General features: G+C 33.1%; 1 protein-coding gene across 1 annotated transcript in view; it reads right to left on the reverse strand.

Annotated features, from left to right (window-relative positions):
* Positions 1–1,196: 1,196 nt before the first annotated feature.
* LOC149805592 (uncharacterized) overlaps positions 1,197–17,176 on the reverse strand; it is a 70,946-nt gene continuing 54,966 nt past the window's right edge. The window contains exon 14 of the mRNA XM_089950229.1: positions 1,197–11,323. Within this exon, the coding sequence (XP_089806355.1) occupies positions 11,201–11,323 (123 nt within the window). The 3' untranslated portion in view covers positions 1,197–11,200. The remainder of the gene's footprint in view (positions 11,324–17,176) is intronic.

The following is a 17,176-nucleotide window of genomic DNA, read 5'->3' on the forward strand; positions in this document are numbered from 1 at the left end:
GTGGACATTCCAAGTTCATCAGCACTCGATATATTTCCTCTGTTACAGAGTTATTACTATACTCAATCCTCTCCTTTGTGGGATCTGAGTATGAAACATTATTAGGCTTACACCCATGCTCAGTGTTTTCCTAGTCAGTATTAAGATCGATGCCTGGATAATACACTCTTGGAGGCAAAGACAAGGCTTGGCTGTTATCTCCAAGACTGCATGGCTCATTCAAGTTATGTATAAACTATATATGGCAAGGCTTAGAGGCATTGTCCAGATATGTGGGGATATGTCCACCAGGCTGCCTAAAATTGGGTGGATATTCCCTCAAAGTGTCAAAATTCTCAACTGAAGCATAAGAAAAGACAAAAGAAATTGGTGCAAACTAATCAACTCTTTTGTTGTTTGATGTACCAAGCAATGCACCTATAATTCCAGAGTTTTCAAAGACAACTGAGAAGTCAGTTTCCTCCATTTCCCCAGATGTAACTGTAGCCATAAAGTAAATGTCTTCATTGCGAGATAGGCTAGAATGGTGTCTCCCACCTGGCTAGCCAAAGACTCAGTATTAGGCTGAATATTTACAACATCAGTATTTTCCATCTTTAATTTTCCATTTCTCTCCATCTTTTTTTCTTCTTCAATTTTGCATAGCAGTGTACCCCACATATTCTCTGACCAATTGGCGTATATGTAGAAAAAGCCTTAAAATATCAAAAAATATAAAAATCCTCATTGGCTGGATGAAATTACCACAAATTTCTAATGGATTTTGGGAGTTGATTTGAACAATGTCAGTTGACAATGAAAGCTTTAAACTAGCATCACCTGTCAGCGGTAAGGGGTGGTAATGGACAAGAGTTATTGTCCTTTGCCTACATAAAATAGAAAAGATGAAGTTTCGTCTTTTGGGGGTATGTATCTCATGGAGAAAGGTACAAATTATTCATCTAAGGGGAAATAACTAAATTGATGTGTGGCTTTGATCACTGCTCTCATGATGCATGATCTAACATGGCATCATTTATTAAACTACATGTACATATGTACAGTATATGCCATGTCAGCTTCTGCAATTGTGTTTTTCAATTACTAGTAGAAAATACACTAGTCAGATTGGTGATTTATATAAATCAATAAATCAGATGAATGAGATTAATACAGATTATGTTCTACTGTATTATAAAAGCAGAATAAAGGCAGAGTTTCTGTTTTTATTGCATTTTAATTCCCACAAAATAATTGTACAAAAACAACTGAAACAATGAATGCTGCAGAGTATATTGGGATAATAATTTAATAATATGTTATTATTTAATCCTCTTAAAGTTTCATGGAATATAGTGAAAAACTGCCTGAAAGAGAAACATAGTATCACAAATGTTTGGAAAGGCATTGGAAAACCCAAGAACATGTCTTTGAATAGCTGAACCTTGGTTTACAAAGGTTGCCTGTCAATATTGTGTTCGGTTAACAGAATGAACATAAAATCTTGATCTTTGTTTGAAAGCCATAAACAACAAGTAATTAAATAAGAAAAGCACCATGAAAATGATCTCTATATTTCCTATGAAATTCATATTGATGTTGACTGGATACGAGTACAGTGAATGGCCCATTATATGCCCATCCTATATTCCACAGTCCTCTAACCAGGCAGGGCAAAGTTGGTTTTGGAGATTAATGACGAATGTGTCTTAATGACCTGGACCTTGCTCAAGGGATGCAGTCTTGAATAAAACTTACTGTGCAAAAACCATAATTTCCTCAAATGAATCACAATGACCTCTGACCTCTAAACCACAAAATCAAGTTTGGTTCAGGAAATATACCCTAGACCAAAAGTTATTCCAAAGAACCCATTTTTCTTTGATTGACTATTGTACCTTTGACCCCTATATCAATATATGGTTCATATAGCTTTGGAAGTATAAAATTCAATGACTTTTTATGGACTTTACAAGATATGTGTAATAAGTTTCGTTTCGTTATCATACAGAAACCATTTTGATTCTTTCAGTTAGAGTGACCTTGATCTTTGACCCCAAATTGATAGGCTTCTTCCTTATCCAAATATATACAAACACAAAGCTTCTTCCATGGGTATTTGTTTCATATCCATTTTATGGAACATGTTAACAATCTCAATCCCTTGCAAGCCTTGGCAAGCAAAACATTTAAATAATTCTGCTGAAAAAGCTTAGTGGATTTCTTGTTAAATTAACTGTATGTAAGGCTCTATTACACAATTTGTATTTCATAACTGATAGAAAAAGGCAGTGGTTTTCAAGTCAAATACTCCTATCCTTGTGTGAAATTTTAATCATATGCATTCACAGTACCTGCATATTATTATGTCAAAGCATGGACAAATTCATTTAATCCAAACAGGGTTTAAAAATTCACATGTACAAATCTTACGAATGGTAGATTCTATATATGGTAAAACCTTGTTAGTATCAATATGAAAAATACCCCCCAACAAATTATTAATTAATTTGAATTGACTTCACATCTGATGAAGCACAATATATAAATCATAAATGGAACATAATGAACTGAAGAAACGTCAAATTAATTTTGAGAGTCCTGGGTGGACTGTAATACATATATTGGTGTTATTCTGTTATGTCCATTTGATTTACCACTACTGTTATACTCATGTCTGACTGTATGTCTATTTTGATTTATCAGAATCATTATACATGTGTTTCATTGTATGTCTGTTTGATTTACCACCATAAGCATTTTTTTCTGTAACAAACATGGGATTTTGCTTTTATTGTGACCATATCAAAGAACAAAATTGATACAATTCTAAAACAAGAATTAGCTTTAAATGAAAGAAAATATCTATAACAATAGGAAATAATTCCAATAATATTAGAAATAAAGTACAGATTTATATTTCTCTCTTGTTCTTATTTATGCATGTGGGTTTGATAACAACAGTACAAGGACAATAACTGTACTCGCTTATAAGTTGAGTCCAACTGCAAACTTCACAGAACCAGATGTGTCATTGCATAATGTGCCTGCAGATTTGGATGAGTTTGGAGTAATTAGTAGAACAAACATCACGACCCTGATCTGTCAGTGCATTATGTAATGTCCAATCAGGGTCAGCATTGTCTGCAGTTCAACTTGACTTATAACTGAGTATAGACAGTACTCAAATATGAAATGAACGATCCTTATAAAGACAGATTTGTTAAGAAGACAAAATGGCTGGATAGAAAACTGGTTATTATACTCCAAGCTGACTGTCCTTACATAAGGATATATTGACCAGAATGTACATCACCTTACTGTTCATAATGTATTGTCACCCAAAATGTGCAACACATGCAGTCATAAAACCCTTCAGGCATCAGGATATTGTAAATTTACAAACCTGCAAAACTGAATCAGTAATATCAATAGGTAGGTCATAATATATCTAAGATTATCCTGTCAGTGTCTTCCTTTATATTAGAACAAATATATTGCAAAATGTAACTGAATTTTTGTTATACAACAATACGTGTTCTGTACAGTTGATCCCAATATTTATATAAATTGTTCTATGTGGGCACGCACTGATAAGCATCTACACAGTCCTTTATAATGTGTCATTATACAAGGAGAAGAGCTGTTGGCTTGATATACAAGGACAGTATATAGCTAAGGCCAAAAAAATGTGTTTCCGGTCATCCAACCATCCCTGTTTTTTGGTACTGACCCTTGCACTTTCTTCCCCCAGGGTAAAATAAAACAATAATATTAACATTTTTTTAAAATTCTGAAATTGATTTGCGCATCTTTTGTCTAAATGATCCAGTTTTGCCCAGTAGTTGAAGTGCTTAGTACATTCTGTATAATATTCGTTATGTTAGAAAAAATACAAAAATAAACAAAATTCCCAAAAATTTATTTGTGCATCTAATTGACCCAGTTTTGTTGAGTATCTTAAGCACTTAGTACATAATATATACTAATCGTTATAATATATATAATATTAGGAAAAACACTTTATAACCTTAATTTTAAAATCATTGCAATAGAAAACACTATATTTTTGCCTAAATCAAAAAGTATAATAAAAATACAAATTAGTGAGATTTACCATGAATGATTTATCTAGACTTATTTTGGCCAAAATGCAAACAGCTGAGGTCAAACTTTATTACATATCTGTTCAGAAGAAGAAAATGTTTAAATAATTAAAAAAGGTAAGACCTATACAAAATATACTTGATATATATACATTAGAAATAATCTCATTTTTGTTATTTGTAGCAGTACATGTTAATATGTGAATGCATCAAAAATTACAAAAGAAATACCATCAATGAGAGATTTGATCTTGTGCAGTAAATAAATGAAAAGAAAATCAATTAACTCTGACCTTTATTTCAGTTTTTTCTCCTTTAATTGATAACAGCTATAGGTGGAAAAGAAAAAGCTTAATTTACCAGACTAGGACCATTTGATATCAAGATAAATAATGGCTTTATAATAATAAATAGAGGATCAGATTCTTTACAAATTATATAATAAATCAGAATCCAGTATTCAGTATACGTATTCATGTGTTGATGTTGCTTCTGATGTTGGATAAAATAGTTCTAGAAAGTCATTTTTGGTTTTCACTAATGTTTGGAATATATAATATGGAAATATGTCTGTAAAACATATTGTCTGATACTGATATTCATTCTGAGAAAGTCTAAGCCAGATAATAGGATGTACAATGAGTGCTAAGTAAGCTACAGTAATACTTGCTTATAAGTCAGATCCAACTGCAAATAATACAGATCCTGATCTGCCATAGCATAATCCACATGCAGAACAGGCTCTATGCTACTTGTTCTACTGATTACTTCTAACAAACTGCACAGACCTAGATATGCTGGGGCATTATGCAACATTAGATCAGGGTCTTCACAGTTTGCAGACGGTTCTTTTTATAAGCAAGTATAATATGGTACCTTTTCACCTACAAGAAACATGGTTCTGGTCCAAATTTTAAGATCATGGATTCCAGCATTTCTATCTTTAAGATTTCTCAATGGACATTTATAAAAATTGTTTTTTTTCTATAAAAAAATAATATTACCTGTAGTACCTTCTACAGAATTTATTCTAAAGCAAATATCTTTTATTTTACCTTCAGTACTGTTCTAATAGCAGGTGCTGAAATTATTAAATGTAATTCCATTTGATTCCAATTATCCAACAGGTAGGGTTATCTGGCATTTTTCATAGTGACAGTTTATGTCAGATAAATAAGACTGAACTGTATTCTAAATACAAAATCATACCATATATGGTTTGCTGTGTGTAAACATCTGCTGGAACTTGTGGGAAGTATTGGAGTTTGAGGGATCAAAACCTTTCCCCATGTGCCTTCTCATCTTAGATATTCTAAATGCACTCACTCCATAGAAAGATACTTACGCTTACCTGAATAATTATGTAGCACATACATTTAAAAAATATTTTGTACCAAATACCTACAAATATAGTTTTTTTTTTTAAACATCAATAACCTGTACTCAAGCAGCACATGAAATTCAGATGTTGAGTATGGCTTGTCATAAAAATACATCGAACCAGCTAAAAATGGTCCAATTACATTACATTTATTACACACACACACACACACACACACACACAATCTTGTCTATAAGGCTTTAAGGGCATAATGCATCAGCAGATCAGAGCCAATGTTGTTAGTTCTATTGATAACTCAAAAACTCTCGCATAGATCCATATTACATTTCATTTAGGAGGCTGATCAGCGATAATCGACATAGGACTGGCACCAATTCAACTATTTTAATCTCTATGCAGAATTGTGATTAGGTACTATTTGTGCGTAATCTCAAAGTGCTTTGCTTTAAAGCTGGATAATTGCTAAATATCTGAATGTAAACATGTATGGTCCAAAATTTGATACAGTAATAGCCACGATAGTCATACCTTCCCGTCTAAATGTATCCATGTATGGTCCAAAATCTGATACAGTAATAGCCATGATACTGATACCTTCCCATCTGAATGTATCCATGTATGGTCCAAAATCTGATACAGTAATAGCCACGATAGTCATACCTTCCCGTCTAAATGTATCCATGTATGGTCCAAAATCTGATACAGTAATAGCCACGATAGTCATACCTTCCCATCTAAATGTATCCATGTATGGTCCAAAATCTGATACAGTAATAGCCATGATAGTCATACCTTCCCGTCTAAATGTATCCATGTATGGTCCAAAATCTGATACAGTAATAGCCACGACAGTCATACCTTCCCATCTGAATGTATCCATGTATGGTCCAAAATCTGATACAGTAATAGCCACGATAGTCATACCTTCCCATCTAAATGTATCCATGTATGGTCCAAAATCTGATACAGTAATAGCCACGATAGTCATACCTTCCTGTCTAAATGTATCCATGTATGGTCCAAAATCTGATATAGTAATAGCCACGATAGTCATACCTTCCCATCTGAATGTATCCATGTATGGTCCAAAATCTGATACAGTAATAGTCACGATAGTCATACCTTCCCATCTAAATGTATCCATGTATGGTCCAAAATTTGATACAGTCACAGCCATGTACCAGTCATCACAGCCATGTCTTCCCATGTGAACTCTTCATCAAGCAAAAACAATATTGCATAATTTGAGTTGAAATTAAAATTAATTGTATTCATGGCTATGAGGTGTACTGTCTCAAACAAATTTCTTTATCATGTTGTATTCATGAGAATATATCTTTTGAAAACAAAATAACTTCTTATGTTATATATGCACACAATGGCTATATGCACTGTTATATGTAAGTGTGCCTTGTTTCCAATGACTTATATAGGATAAATATACATACTCTATATTTGTCCTTACACTACTTTATAATAGCACCATTTGTCTTAGTGCAAAAATATTAAATTATATCAGTATAGTCAGTTATAAGGTCTGCAACAGGCTACAATTGCCCCACAATATTTTTGTAATATCTATTGTTTTATTCTAAAATTATTTAATTTGTCTAAACCATTACATTAATTATATAATAGGCAACTACATAAAATTCATAGTACATATCAAATAAATGCATATTACATAGCATCAATCTACCTAAAGCTTTTCTAAACAAAGGACAAACAACAGGAATGAACTTTACAAACGAAACCAATGAAAAAAGTAGGATACATCAATTAAATCTGTGACCAGTCTAATCAAAATATTAGAAAATAAGGAAGAGGATTCAGTCATCTTTAGCCATAATGTGCTATCTAAATTTCATTTTTGATGTTATGGTCAAACACAAATTTTAAAAACAGATTTCTTTCTTTTCTATGAAAAAAGAACATCTTTACCCATTGCATTACATTTTGGCAGAACGGTCAACAGGTGTAATGTCAAACTTGGCTATTCTTAAGATGATTAAAAAATAATTATTTTTAAAATATTATACAGAAATTATCTCTATGCTGTTTCCAATTTCTTCAAATTTTCTTAAGAAAAAGACTTTCAAACTTCTTCATATGTTTGGCAAAAAATACAACTACAAACAGAAGCATTCAACAAACAATAATTACTTTAATTGGTATCTTTTTTGTCATCCTCTTTTTAAAGTAAAAGGCATGACAACACAGTAGTCCATCTTTTGTAGCAACAGCTGTATACAAATTTCTAGTCACAAACATAAGGTTGCATTTAAGAACAAATATTATTTTTGCATTGTAAAAAAATCACAAAATCTTTGCATTGAGTAATGGAATGGAATTTGCATTGTTTTTAATCCTTAGTTGCATTGAACAGCAAGAATATTAAAAAAAAAAAATGCCACTCCCCCTTTTTTCTCCAAATTACTGAACTTAAATCAGTCATGCCATTCAATGATAACTCAGTAATTGGATCTTTTTATTCTTAATTGGATTATACATCTATGGACTTAGAATACTAAGAGTCCCTCAAATGGACTGATGCTCTATTAGCTGCAAAAAGTTCCAGAAATCCATAAGAAGTCCATTTTTCTCTCCTTTTATTCTTTTTTTAACTGCCAGGTATTAAAACATCTCAGATATTCTAAGGGCACTCCAACATACTAAACTGGGAAATACAAATATTTTCTAATATGTTCAAGTTAACATGTTCACAAGTGAACTTATCACATTACAAATAAAACCTGTCCCACCTGACATGGTCACCATGTTGGTTGTCCAAGAGGCACTATTTTCCTTTGATATTATCTTTTAGTGAAAACCCATGATAATATGACCATCCTTTTAATATAATTAGCAACAACAAAATTTTCAAGATGGCCATCATGTTCACCATGCTGTAGGCAAGACTGGAACAACATTCATATAGGACCAATTAGTCATCATAAGAAATCTTTTAATGAAAACTCCAATGTCATTCTGGACAAAAAGAGGTATGAAGTGCCATTTTCAGGAAGGACCAATTATATATCACAGGAAGAACTGTAGTGAAAACACTTTCTCAGCAAAAAAGATCTGTTTAGGAGCAGTGATCACAAGATTTCTGCATTATCAGAACACACAAACTATCAAATCAGCACTGAAGACAGTTCAAGTTAACTAAAGGGCATGCAATTCACTCACCATGCAAAGCTGAAGCCAAGATTGTTGGGAAGCAAGTTTTTGATGATAGCAGTTTTAGCAAAATTCCAGATAAAGGCTCAATCTAATTATAAGCCATGAAAGAACCCAAGAGTGATTCCATTTGGAAAGCAATGCAAGTGGTAAGATCCAGTTCAGATCAATCTTGTCAAACAAGTCAGAGAGATTATTGGCATGACCTATATCCGCTGTCCCATGATGTTCAAAAGAGTAAAAAAATTATGGAGTGGTAACCCTTAATTGTGATTGCTGATAATCTTGGCCTAATAAAGCTTGAGAAAGAAATTAGCCAGTAGTGGATAAGAGATCTACATGGGAATAATTACACAGTCCTTGCACCATTATTTAAAGAGATGTCGTTTTCCCTCATATCTCTCTAAAACTGAGGGCCTTCTAGCACGGTTCTAAGATGACTGATGACCATATTCTAAGTCCAAGAAGACTCCACAATTTTCATTTAAGACCAACCAGACCTCAGGATGAAACTGAGTGCCAAGTGTCATGACTTTATTCCAAGTAGTCTAGGAGCAGTAATGATAACAAACAACTGCTAAAGGGCAACAGAAGATGTCAAAATAGGAGGACAAAAGAAAATGGCTGACAGATGATTGACACAGCATCAGTTGAGATTAAAGTGAGATTATAAGTATCTGCTTGCACATTGTTGCTATGGCTATTGTTGCTATGGCAAGATTCTATTAATCAAGGACCATGTTCATGGAACATGGATGTCCTATCACAGTGTCTGAAACTAATCAAAACATAAATTAACCAAGGTATGATGATGACAGATTAATAAGAGTAACATTTTATGTCCCTATCTGTGTCATTGTGCAGCATAAGAAAATAATAATTGTTCTGTTGGGTCTCAACAAAAAAAACCCTGACCCCTCCCCTCACTACCCAAAACTGATGTACATTTTGGTAGATGAGTTGTTATTGTATTTTTCTCATATGTAATATATGCCAATTGCAAATGGTGCAGAACCCCAGATCTGCTGGTCCACAGTGCAACAGAATATTTGAATGCATAATTACACACATGATTTCAGTTAATTAGCATAGACCAAGATCTGCAAGTTCATTATGTGAGGGAAGATCTCAGTCTAAGCTTTTAAAAGTTACATGTATGCTACATGCAAATAAATATATTAAATTGGGTCTTGTTTTGCAAATAGTTTTCAGTTAAAGATGATTGCTTCTGAACTGTTGTTTATTTAAAATTTGTAATTTTACATAGCATTGGATCCAGCAGTCCAGATTCACTATAAATATTATTGGTTGGTGTGCATTTTCTTGCAGTACTGTTAGCTGAATATCTATGGGTCATTACATAAAAAATATGGGAAAAAATACCTGCCACTAAACGCCAATAAAATAATTATACCTGAATGAGTATTAAAGAACTGAAGATAAGACACTCCTCTCATTAAATGCACAAACTCTTGAGTTGTTAAGTGAATTTTTTTCAATATGACTCAATAAGATCACATTGGTTTTGTTCAATCGAAAATCTGCAATTACAATTTACAATCTGGTAAATAAATCAAGATTTCCTAAAATCTTGTACAATTTATAAGTTTCTTTCTCATGACTGTTTCTGTGATTATTAAAACTGCATAGGAAGTTTTTTGTTCACTACTAAATAAAAGACATGGGTCTGAACCATATTATTTTATATTCCATGTCTTCCTGATATTACAGTGCTACAAAAGACTTCTGAAACAAGTCACAAAATACTAATCATATCATTCTGAGGTGTGTGCTAAGTGTTCAGTTTTAAAAGCAGTCATCCTTAATGATCTATCTATCTATATATACTTATATATATAATATATGAGAGAGAGAGAAATAGAGAGAAACAAATATATACCAAACATATCAGAAAGTGCAGTACTTGGATCCTACAGGATAATGCTTGATAATATTATCAGAAGTTTTTAAATATGGATAAATAATATTAACAAATAGATTAGAGAAATTCATATGATATGGAGACTTTAATCAGGGTCTGCAGGTTGCAGCACTCATTGATTTTGTGATAAAGGAAAAAGTAACCACAGAATGCAAAGAATGATCTATATATATTTTACATATGGAATTGTCTGATTGATCAATCAACTTTACTCCTTCCTGTACAATTTATTTTTGTTGTTTGTTATAACCTCCATACTAACAAGCAAGGGTGAAAAAAATCTGTATTGCTCTCTTTTCGAGTAAGAAAACATTAAAGTTGATTTTCACCCCTGACAGATGTCAATGGAAAATCTTTATATATTCAGTAAAACATAATTAACAAAATACTGGCAATAGAAAAAATAATCTTACTGGAACACTGTTTCTATGACAATAATTCTATAACAAGAGATTCATAGGAACAAGGCACATGTCACAAAACTGGCATAAAACTGGATGTACAAGAAAGTACTTGGCAAGCTGTGAAGCCATGACTAGGCATAATGATTAGCACACATATATAGAAAATACATTGTGGTGGTTTTGTGTACAAAAATATGGTATCTTTAATCAAACAAGAACACCAAGTGGTTCAGTGAATGAAGTGTCATGGTCTCTGTGACCAAAGTGTAGTGGGAGGGAGATACTGGCGTAGGTAGGCAATACTTGATGGCTGTTTGGAAACTATATCTTCAAATGGGGTCTTATCAACCAACTTGCTAAAGTTCATCTGTAAATAAGGAAGTATAAAAAGAAATTAACATTATTTCTTCATTTAAATTCAGTATATAAAAGATCTATAGATATCAATGAAGTTTTAAGTAAATCAGTTTAAAAATAACAATGCACCTAAAATCTTAGTAAAAAACTCAAGAAAATTAAGATTCATATTAGAATGCAAATTTTGTACATCTCTAAGGTAGTTTTACCAAACAATGAATACATTAGTAAACTAGAAAACAAATTTTCTTTCTCTTTGAAGACCTAATTGTCTTTCTTAATGAGAGAAAGGTAAAAATGATATGTTTCCAGCAGTTTAAATTAAAGACAACATATCCTTTAGACTTGATTTTATGATATTTATCAAAATATCTACATGCCACTGATAAAGGACTACAATTATGGCACAGTGGTACTTAAGGTCTACAATTAATAGTGTGATACTCAAAGTCTACAATTAAGACAAAGTGGTACTCAAGGTCTACTATTAATAGAGTGGTACTCAAAGTCTACAATTAAGACAAAGTGGTACTCAAGGTCTACTATTAATAGATTGGTACTCAAAGTCTACAATTAAGACAAAGTGGTACTCAATGTCTAATATTAATACAATGGTACTCAAGGTCTACAATCAAGGCATAGTGGTACTCAAAGTCTACAATTAAGACATAGTGGTACTCAAGGTTTACAATTAAGGTTGTGGCACTCAAGGTCAATTATTAAGGTATTGAAGTACTTGAGGTCTAAATTAAGGCACAGTGGCACTCGAGGTCTGCAATTAAGACAAAGTGGTACACAAGGTCTACAATTAAGACAGTGGCACTCAAGGTCTAAATTAAGGCATAGTTCAAGGTCTGCAATTAAGACAAAGTGGTACTCATGGTCTACAATTAAGACAAAGTGGTACACAAGGTCTACAATTAAGACAGTGGCACTCAAGGTCTAAATTAAGGCATAGTTCAAGGTCTGCAATTAAGACATAGTGGTACTCAAGGTTTACAATTAAGGTTGTGGCACTCAAGGTCAATTATTAAGGTATTGAAGTACTTGAGGTCTAAATTAAGGCACAGTGGCACTCGAGGTCTACAATTAAGACAAAGTGGTACACAAGGTCTACAATTAAGACAGTGGCACTCAAGGTCTAAATTAAGGCATAGTTCAAGGTCTGCAATTAAGACAAAGTGGTACTCAAGGCCTACAATTAAGACAAAGTGGTACTCAAGGTCTACAATTAAGGCACAGTGGCACTCGAGGTCTACAATTAAGACAAAGTGGTACACAAGGTCTACAATTAAGACAGTGGCACTCAAGGTCTAAATTAAGGCATAGTTCAAAGTCTACAATTACGACATAGTGGTACTCAAGGTTTACAATTAAGGTTGTGGCACTCAAGGTCAATTATTAAGGTATTGAAGTACTTGAGGTCTAAATTAAGGCACAGTGGCACTCGAGGTCTACAATTAAGACAAAGTGGTACACAAGGTCTACAATTAAGACAGTGGCACTCAAGGTCTAAATTAAGGCATAGTTCAAGGTCTGCAATTAAGACAAAGTGGTACTCATGGTCTACAATTAAGGTTGTGGCACTCAAGGTCAATTATTAAGGTATTGAAGTACTTGAGGTCTAAATTAAGGCACAGTGGCACTCGAGGTCTGCAATTAAGACAAAGTGGTACACAAGGTCTACAATTAAGACAGTGGCACTCAAGGTCTAAATTAAGGCATAGTTCAAGGTCTGCAATTAAGACAAAGTGGTACTCATGGTCTACAATTAAGACAAAGTGGTACACAAGGTCTACAATTAAGACAGTGGCACTCAAGGTCTAAATTAAGGCATAGTTCAAGGTCTGCAATTAAGACATAGTGGTACTCAAGGTTTACAATTAAGGTTGTGGCACTCAAGGTCAATTATTAAGGTATTGAAGTACTTGAGGTCTAAATTAAGGCACAGTGGCACTCGAGGTCTACAATTAAGACAAAGTGGTACACAAGGTCTACAATTAAGACAGTGGCACTCAAGGTCTAAATTAAGGCATAGTTCAAGGTCTGCAATTAAGACAAAGTGGTACTCAAGGCCTACAATTAAGACAAAGTGGTACTCAAGGTCTACAATTAAGGCACAGTGGCACTTGAGGTCTACAATTAAGACAAAGTGGTACACAAGGTCTACAATTAAGACAGTGGCACTCAAGGTCTAAATTAAGGCATAGTTCAAAGTCTACAATTACGACATAGTGGTACTCAAGGTTTACAATTAAGGTTGTGGCACTCAAGGTCAATTATTAAGGTATTGAAGTACATGAGGTCTAAATTAAGGCACAGTGGCACTCGAGGTCTACAATTAAGACAAAGTGGTACACAAGGTCTACAATTAAGACAGTGGCACTCAAGGTCTAAATTAAGGCATAGTTCAAGGTCTGCAATTAAGACAAAGTGGTACTCAAGGCCTACAATTAAGACAAAGTGGTACTCAAGGTCTACAATTAAGACATAGTGGTTCTCAAGGTATGTAATTAAAGCATAATGGTACTTAATGTCTGCAATTAAGACAAAGTGGTACTCATGGTCTACAATTAAGACAAAGTGGTACTCAAGGTCTACAATTAAGACATAGTGGTTCTCAAGGTATGTAATTAAAGCATAATGGTACTTAATGTCTGCAATTAAGACAAAGTGGTACTCATGGTCTACAATTAAGACAAAGTGGTACTCAAGGTCTACAATTAAGACAGTGGCACTCAAGGTCTAAATTAAGGCATAGTAGTACTCAAGGTAATATGTAATTAAAGCATAATAGTACTTAAGGTCTGCAATTAAGACAAACTGGTACTCATGGTCTACAACTGAAGCACAGTGGTACTCAAGGACAATTAAGGCAATTAATATGCAGGTATCAAACTCATCAAAGATCTAGATAATATGAAACCATTATTTCAAGTCTGAGCAAAACTGGATCCAAAATAAAGCTTCCAGAGTGTTACAAGTTCAATCAGATGTAAGATTACCTCATAATTAAGTGTAGATCTTATTCATTATCAAAACTTGTCAGATAACTTGACAATATAAGCAGATATCAAATTTGATCAAAATCAGATCACAAATATTGCTTTAAGAATGGTAACAAGGTCAGTTAATCAGATGCAAGATTACCTCATTAATAGGAAAGTAATCTTGCTCATTACTAAATCTTTCCATGGTCTTAATGATACATGCCAATATTTCAAATCTGATCAAAATTAAATCAGAAATATGACTTCCAGAGTGGTGACAAGTTCATCAAATCAGCAAAAAGATTATCTCTTTAGTATGCATGCACTGTACTCGTTATCTAACCATTCAAATATCTAGAGGTATATATTCCACGTTTGATCAAAATCTGCTCTAATTATGGCATGTAATATATAGATCACTCTTTTAATGCTCTGATTACACTTTTTGCCACTTATATTAGTCATAGTTATGCTTATACCTCAACCAAGGTTTACATTTAATCCAATTTCCCTTTAATTGGATACCTGGGTAACTGGTTGTTAAAATCAACAGGTACCTGATAGAAATTTCTTAACATTTTGCCAGCTTTCATTCCAAGACTGGTGAAAACTGGATCAGAATATGGCCTCCAGAGTGATAATAAGCTTAGCTAATCAGATACAAAACTGCCTCATTGATATATGAAAATCTTGCCAATTATCAAAGTTGTCCAAGATTTTTAGGCCCACATTCAAGTTTCACTGAAATCAGATCGGAAACATAGAATCCAGAATGGTAACAAGCAATTGTTGATGTACAAAAGACACAAGGCAATACCATACGCTCACTTGGTCTTAAGGCCTGGTGATGTAAAACTGTTTTATAACATGCCATGTTTTCAGTTGTAATACTGAAAATGTTCCATTATTAACACACCATGTTTTGAGTTGTAATACTGTAAATGTTCCATTAATACCATGCCATGTTTTGAGTTGTAATACTGTAAATGTTCCATTATTACCATACCATGTTTTGAGTTGTAATACTGTAAATGTTCCATTAATACAATGTCATGTTTTGAGTTGTAATACTGAAAATGTTCCATTCATACCATGCCATGTTTTGAGTTGTAATACTGTAAATGTTCCATTAATACAATGTCATGTTTTGAGCTGTAATACTGAAAATGTTCCATTCATACCATGCCATGTTTTGAGTTGTAATACTGTAAATGTTCCATTAATACCATGTCATGTTTTGAGTTGTACTACTGTAAATGTTCCATTAATACCATGCCATGTTTTGAGTTGTAATACTGTAAATGTTCCATTAATACCATGCCATGTTTTGAGTTGTAATACTGTAAATGTTCCATTCATACCATGGCATGTTGGTGAGTTGTAATACTGTAAATGTTCCATTCATACCATGCCATGTTTTGAGTTGAAATACTGTAAATGTTCCATTAATACCATGTCATGTTTTGAGTTGTACTACTGTAAATGTTCCATTAATACCATGCCATGTTTTGAGTTGTAATACTGTAAATGTTCCATTAATACCATGACATGTTTTGAGTTGTAATACTGTAAATGTTCCATTAATACCATGCCATGTTTTGAGTTGTAATACTGTAAATGTTCCATTCATACCATGGCATGTTGGTGAGTTGTAATACTGTAAATGTTCCATTCATACCATGCCATGTTTTGAGTTGTAATACTGTAAATGTTCCATTAATACCATGCCATGTTTTGAGTTGTAATACTGTAAATGTTCCATTAATACCATGCCATGTTTTGAGTTGTACTACTGTAAATGTTCCATTAATACAATGTCATGTTTTGAGCTGTAATACTGAAAATGTTCCATTCATACCATGCCATGTTTTGAGTTGTAATACTGTAAATGTTCCATTAATACCATGTCATGTTTTGAGTTGTACTACTGTAAATGTTCCATTAATACCATGCCATGTTTTGAGTTGTAATACTGTAAATGTTCCATTAATACCATGCCATGCTTTGAGTTGTACTACTGTAAATGTTCCATTAATACCATGCCATGTTTTGAGTTGTAATACTGTAAATGTTCCATTCATACCATGGCATGTTGGTGAGTTGTAATACTGTAAATGTTCCATTCATACCATGCCATGTTTTGAGTTGAAATACTGTAAATGTTCCATTAATACCATGTCATGTTTTGAGTTGTAATACTGTAAATGTTCCATTCATACCATGCCATGTTTTGAGTTGAAATACTGTAAATGTTCCATTAATACCATGTCATGTTTTGAGTTGTAATACTGTAAATGTTCCATTAATACCATGCCATGTTTTGAGTTGTAATACTGTAAATGTTCCATTAATACCATGCCATGTTTTGAGTTGTAATACTGTAAATGTTCCATTAATACCATGCCATGTTTTGAGTTGTAATACTGTAAATGTTCCATTAATACCATGCCATGTTTTGAGTTGTAATACTGTAAATGTTCCATTAATACCATGCCATGTTTTGAGTTGTAATACTGTAAATGTTCCATTAATACCATGTCATGTTTTGAGTTGTAATACTGTAAATGTTCCATTCATACCATGCCATGTTTTGAGTTGTAATACTGTAAATGTTCCATTAATACCATGACATGTTTTGAGTTGTAATACTGTAAATGTTCCATTAATACCATGTCATGTTTTGAGTTGTAATACTGTAAATGTTCCATTAATACCATGCCATGTTTTGAGTTGTAATACTGTAAATGTTCCATTAATACCATGTCATGTTTTGAGTTGTAATACTGTAAATGTACCATTAATCCCACAACAGGTTTTGAGTTGTAATACTGTAAATGTTCCATTAATACCATGTCATGTTTTGAGTTGTAATA

Source organism: Sinohyriopsis cumingii, chromosome 2 (assembly GCF_028554795.1).
Source record: "Sinohyriopsis cumingii isolate HCF-2022 chromosome 2, ASM2855479v2, whole genome shotgun sequence".
Taxonomy (NCBI): domain Eukaryota; kingdom Metazoa; phylum Mollusca; class Bivalvia; order Unionida; family Unionidae; genus Sinohyriopsis; species Sinohyriopsis cumingii.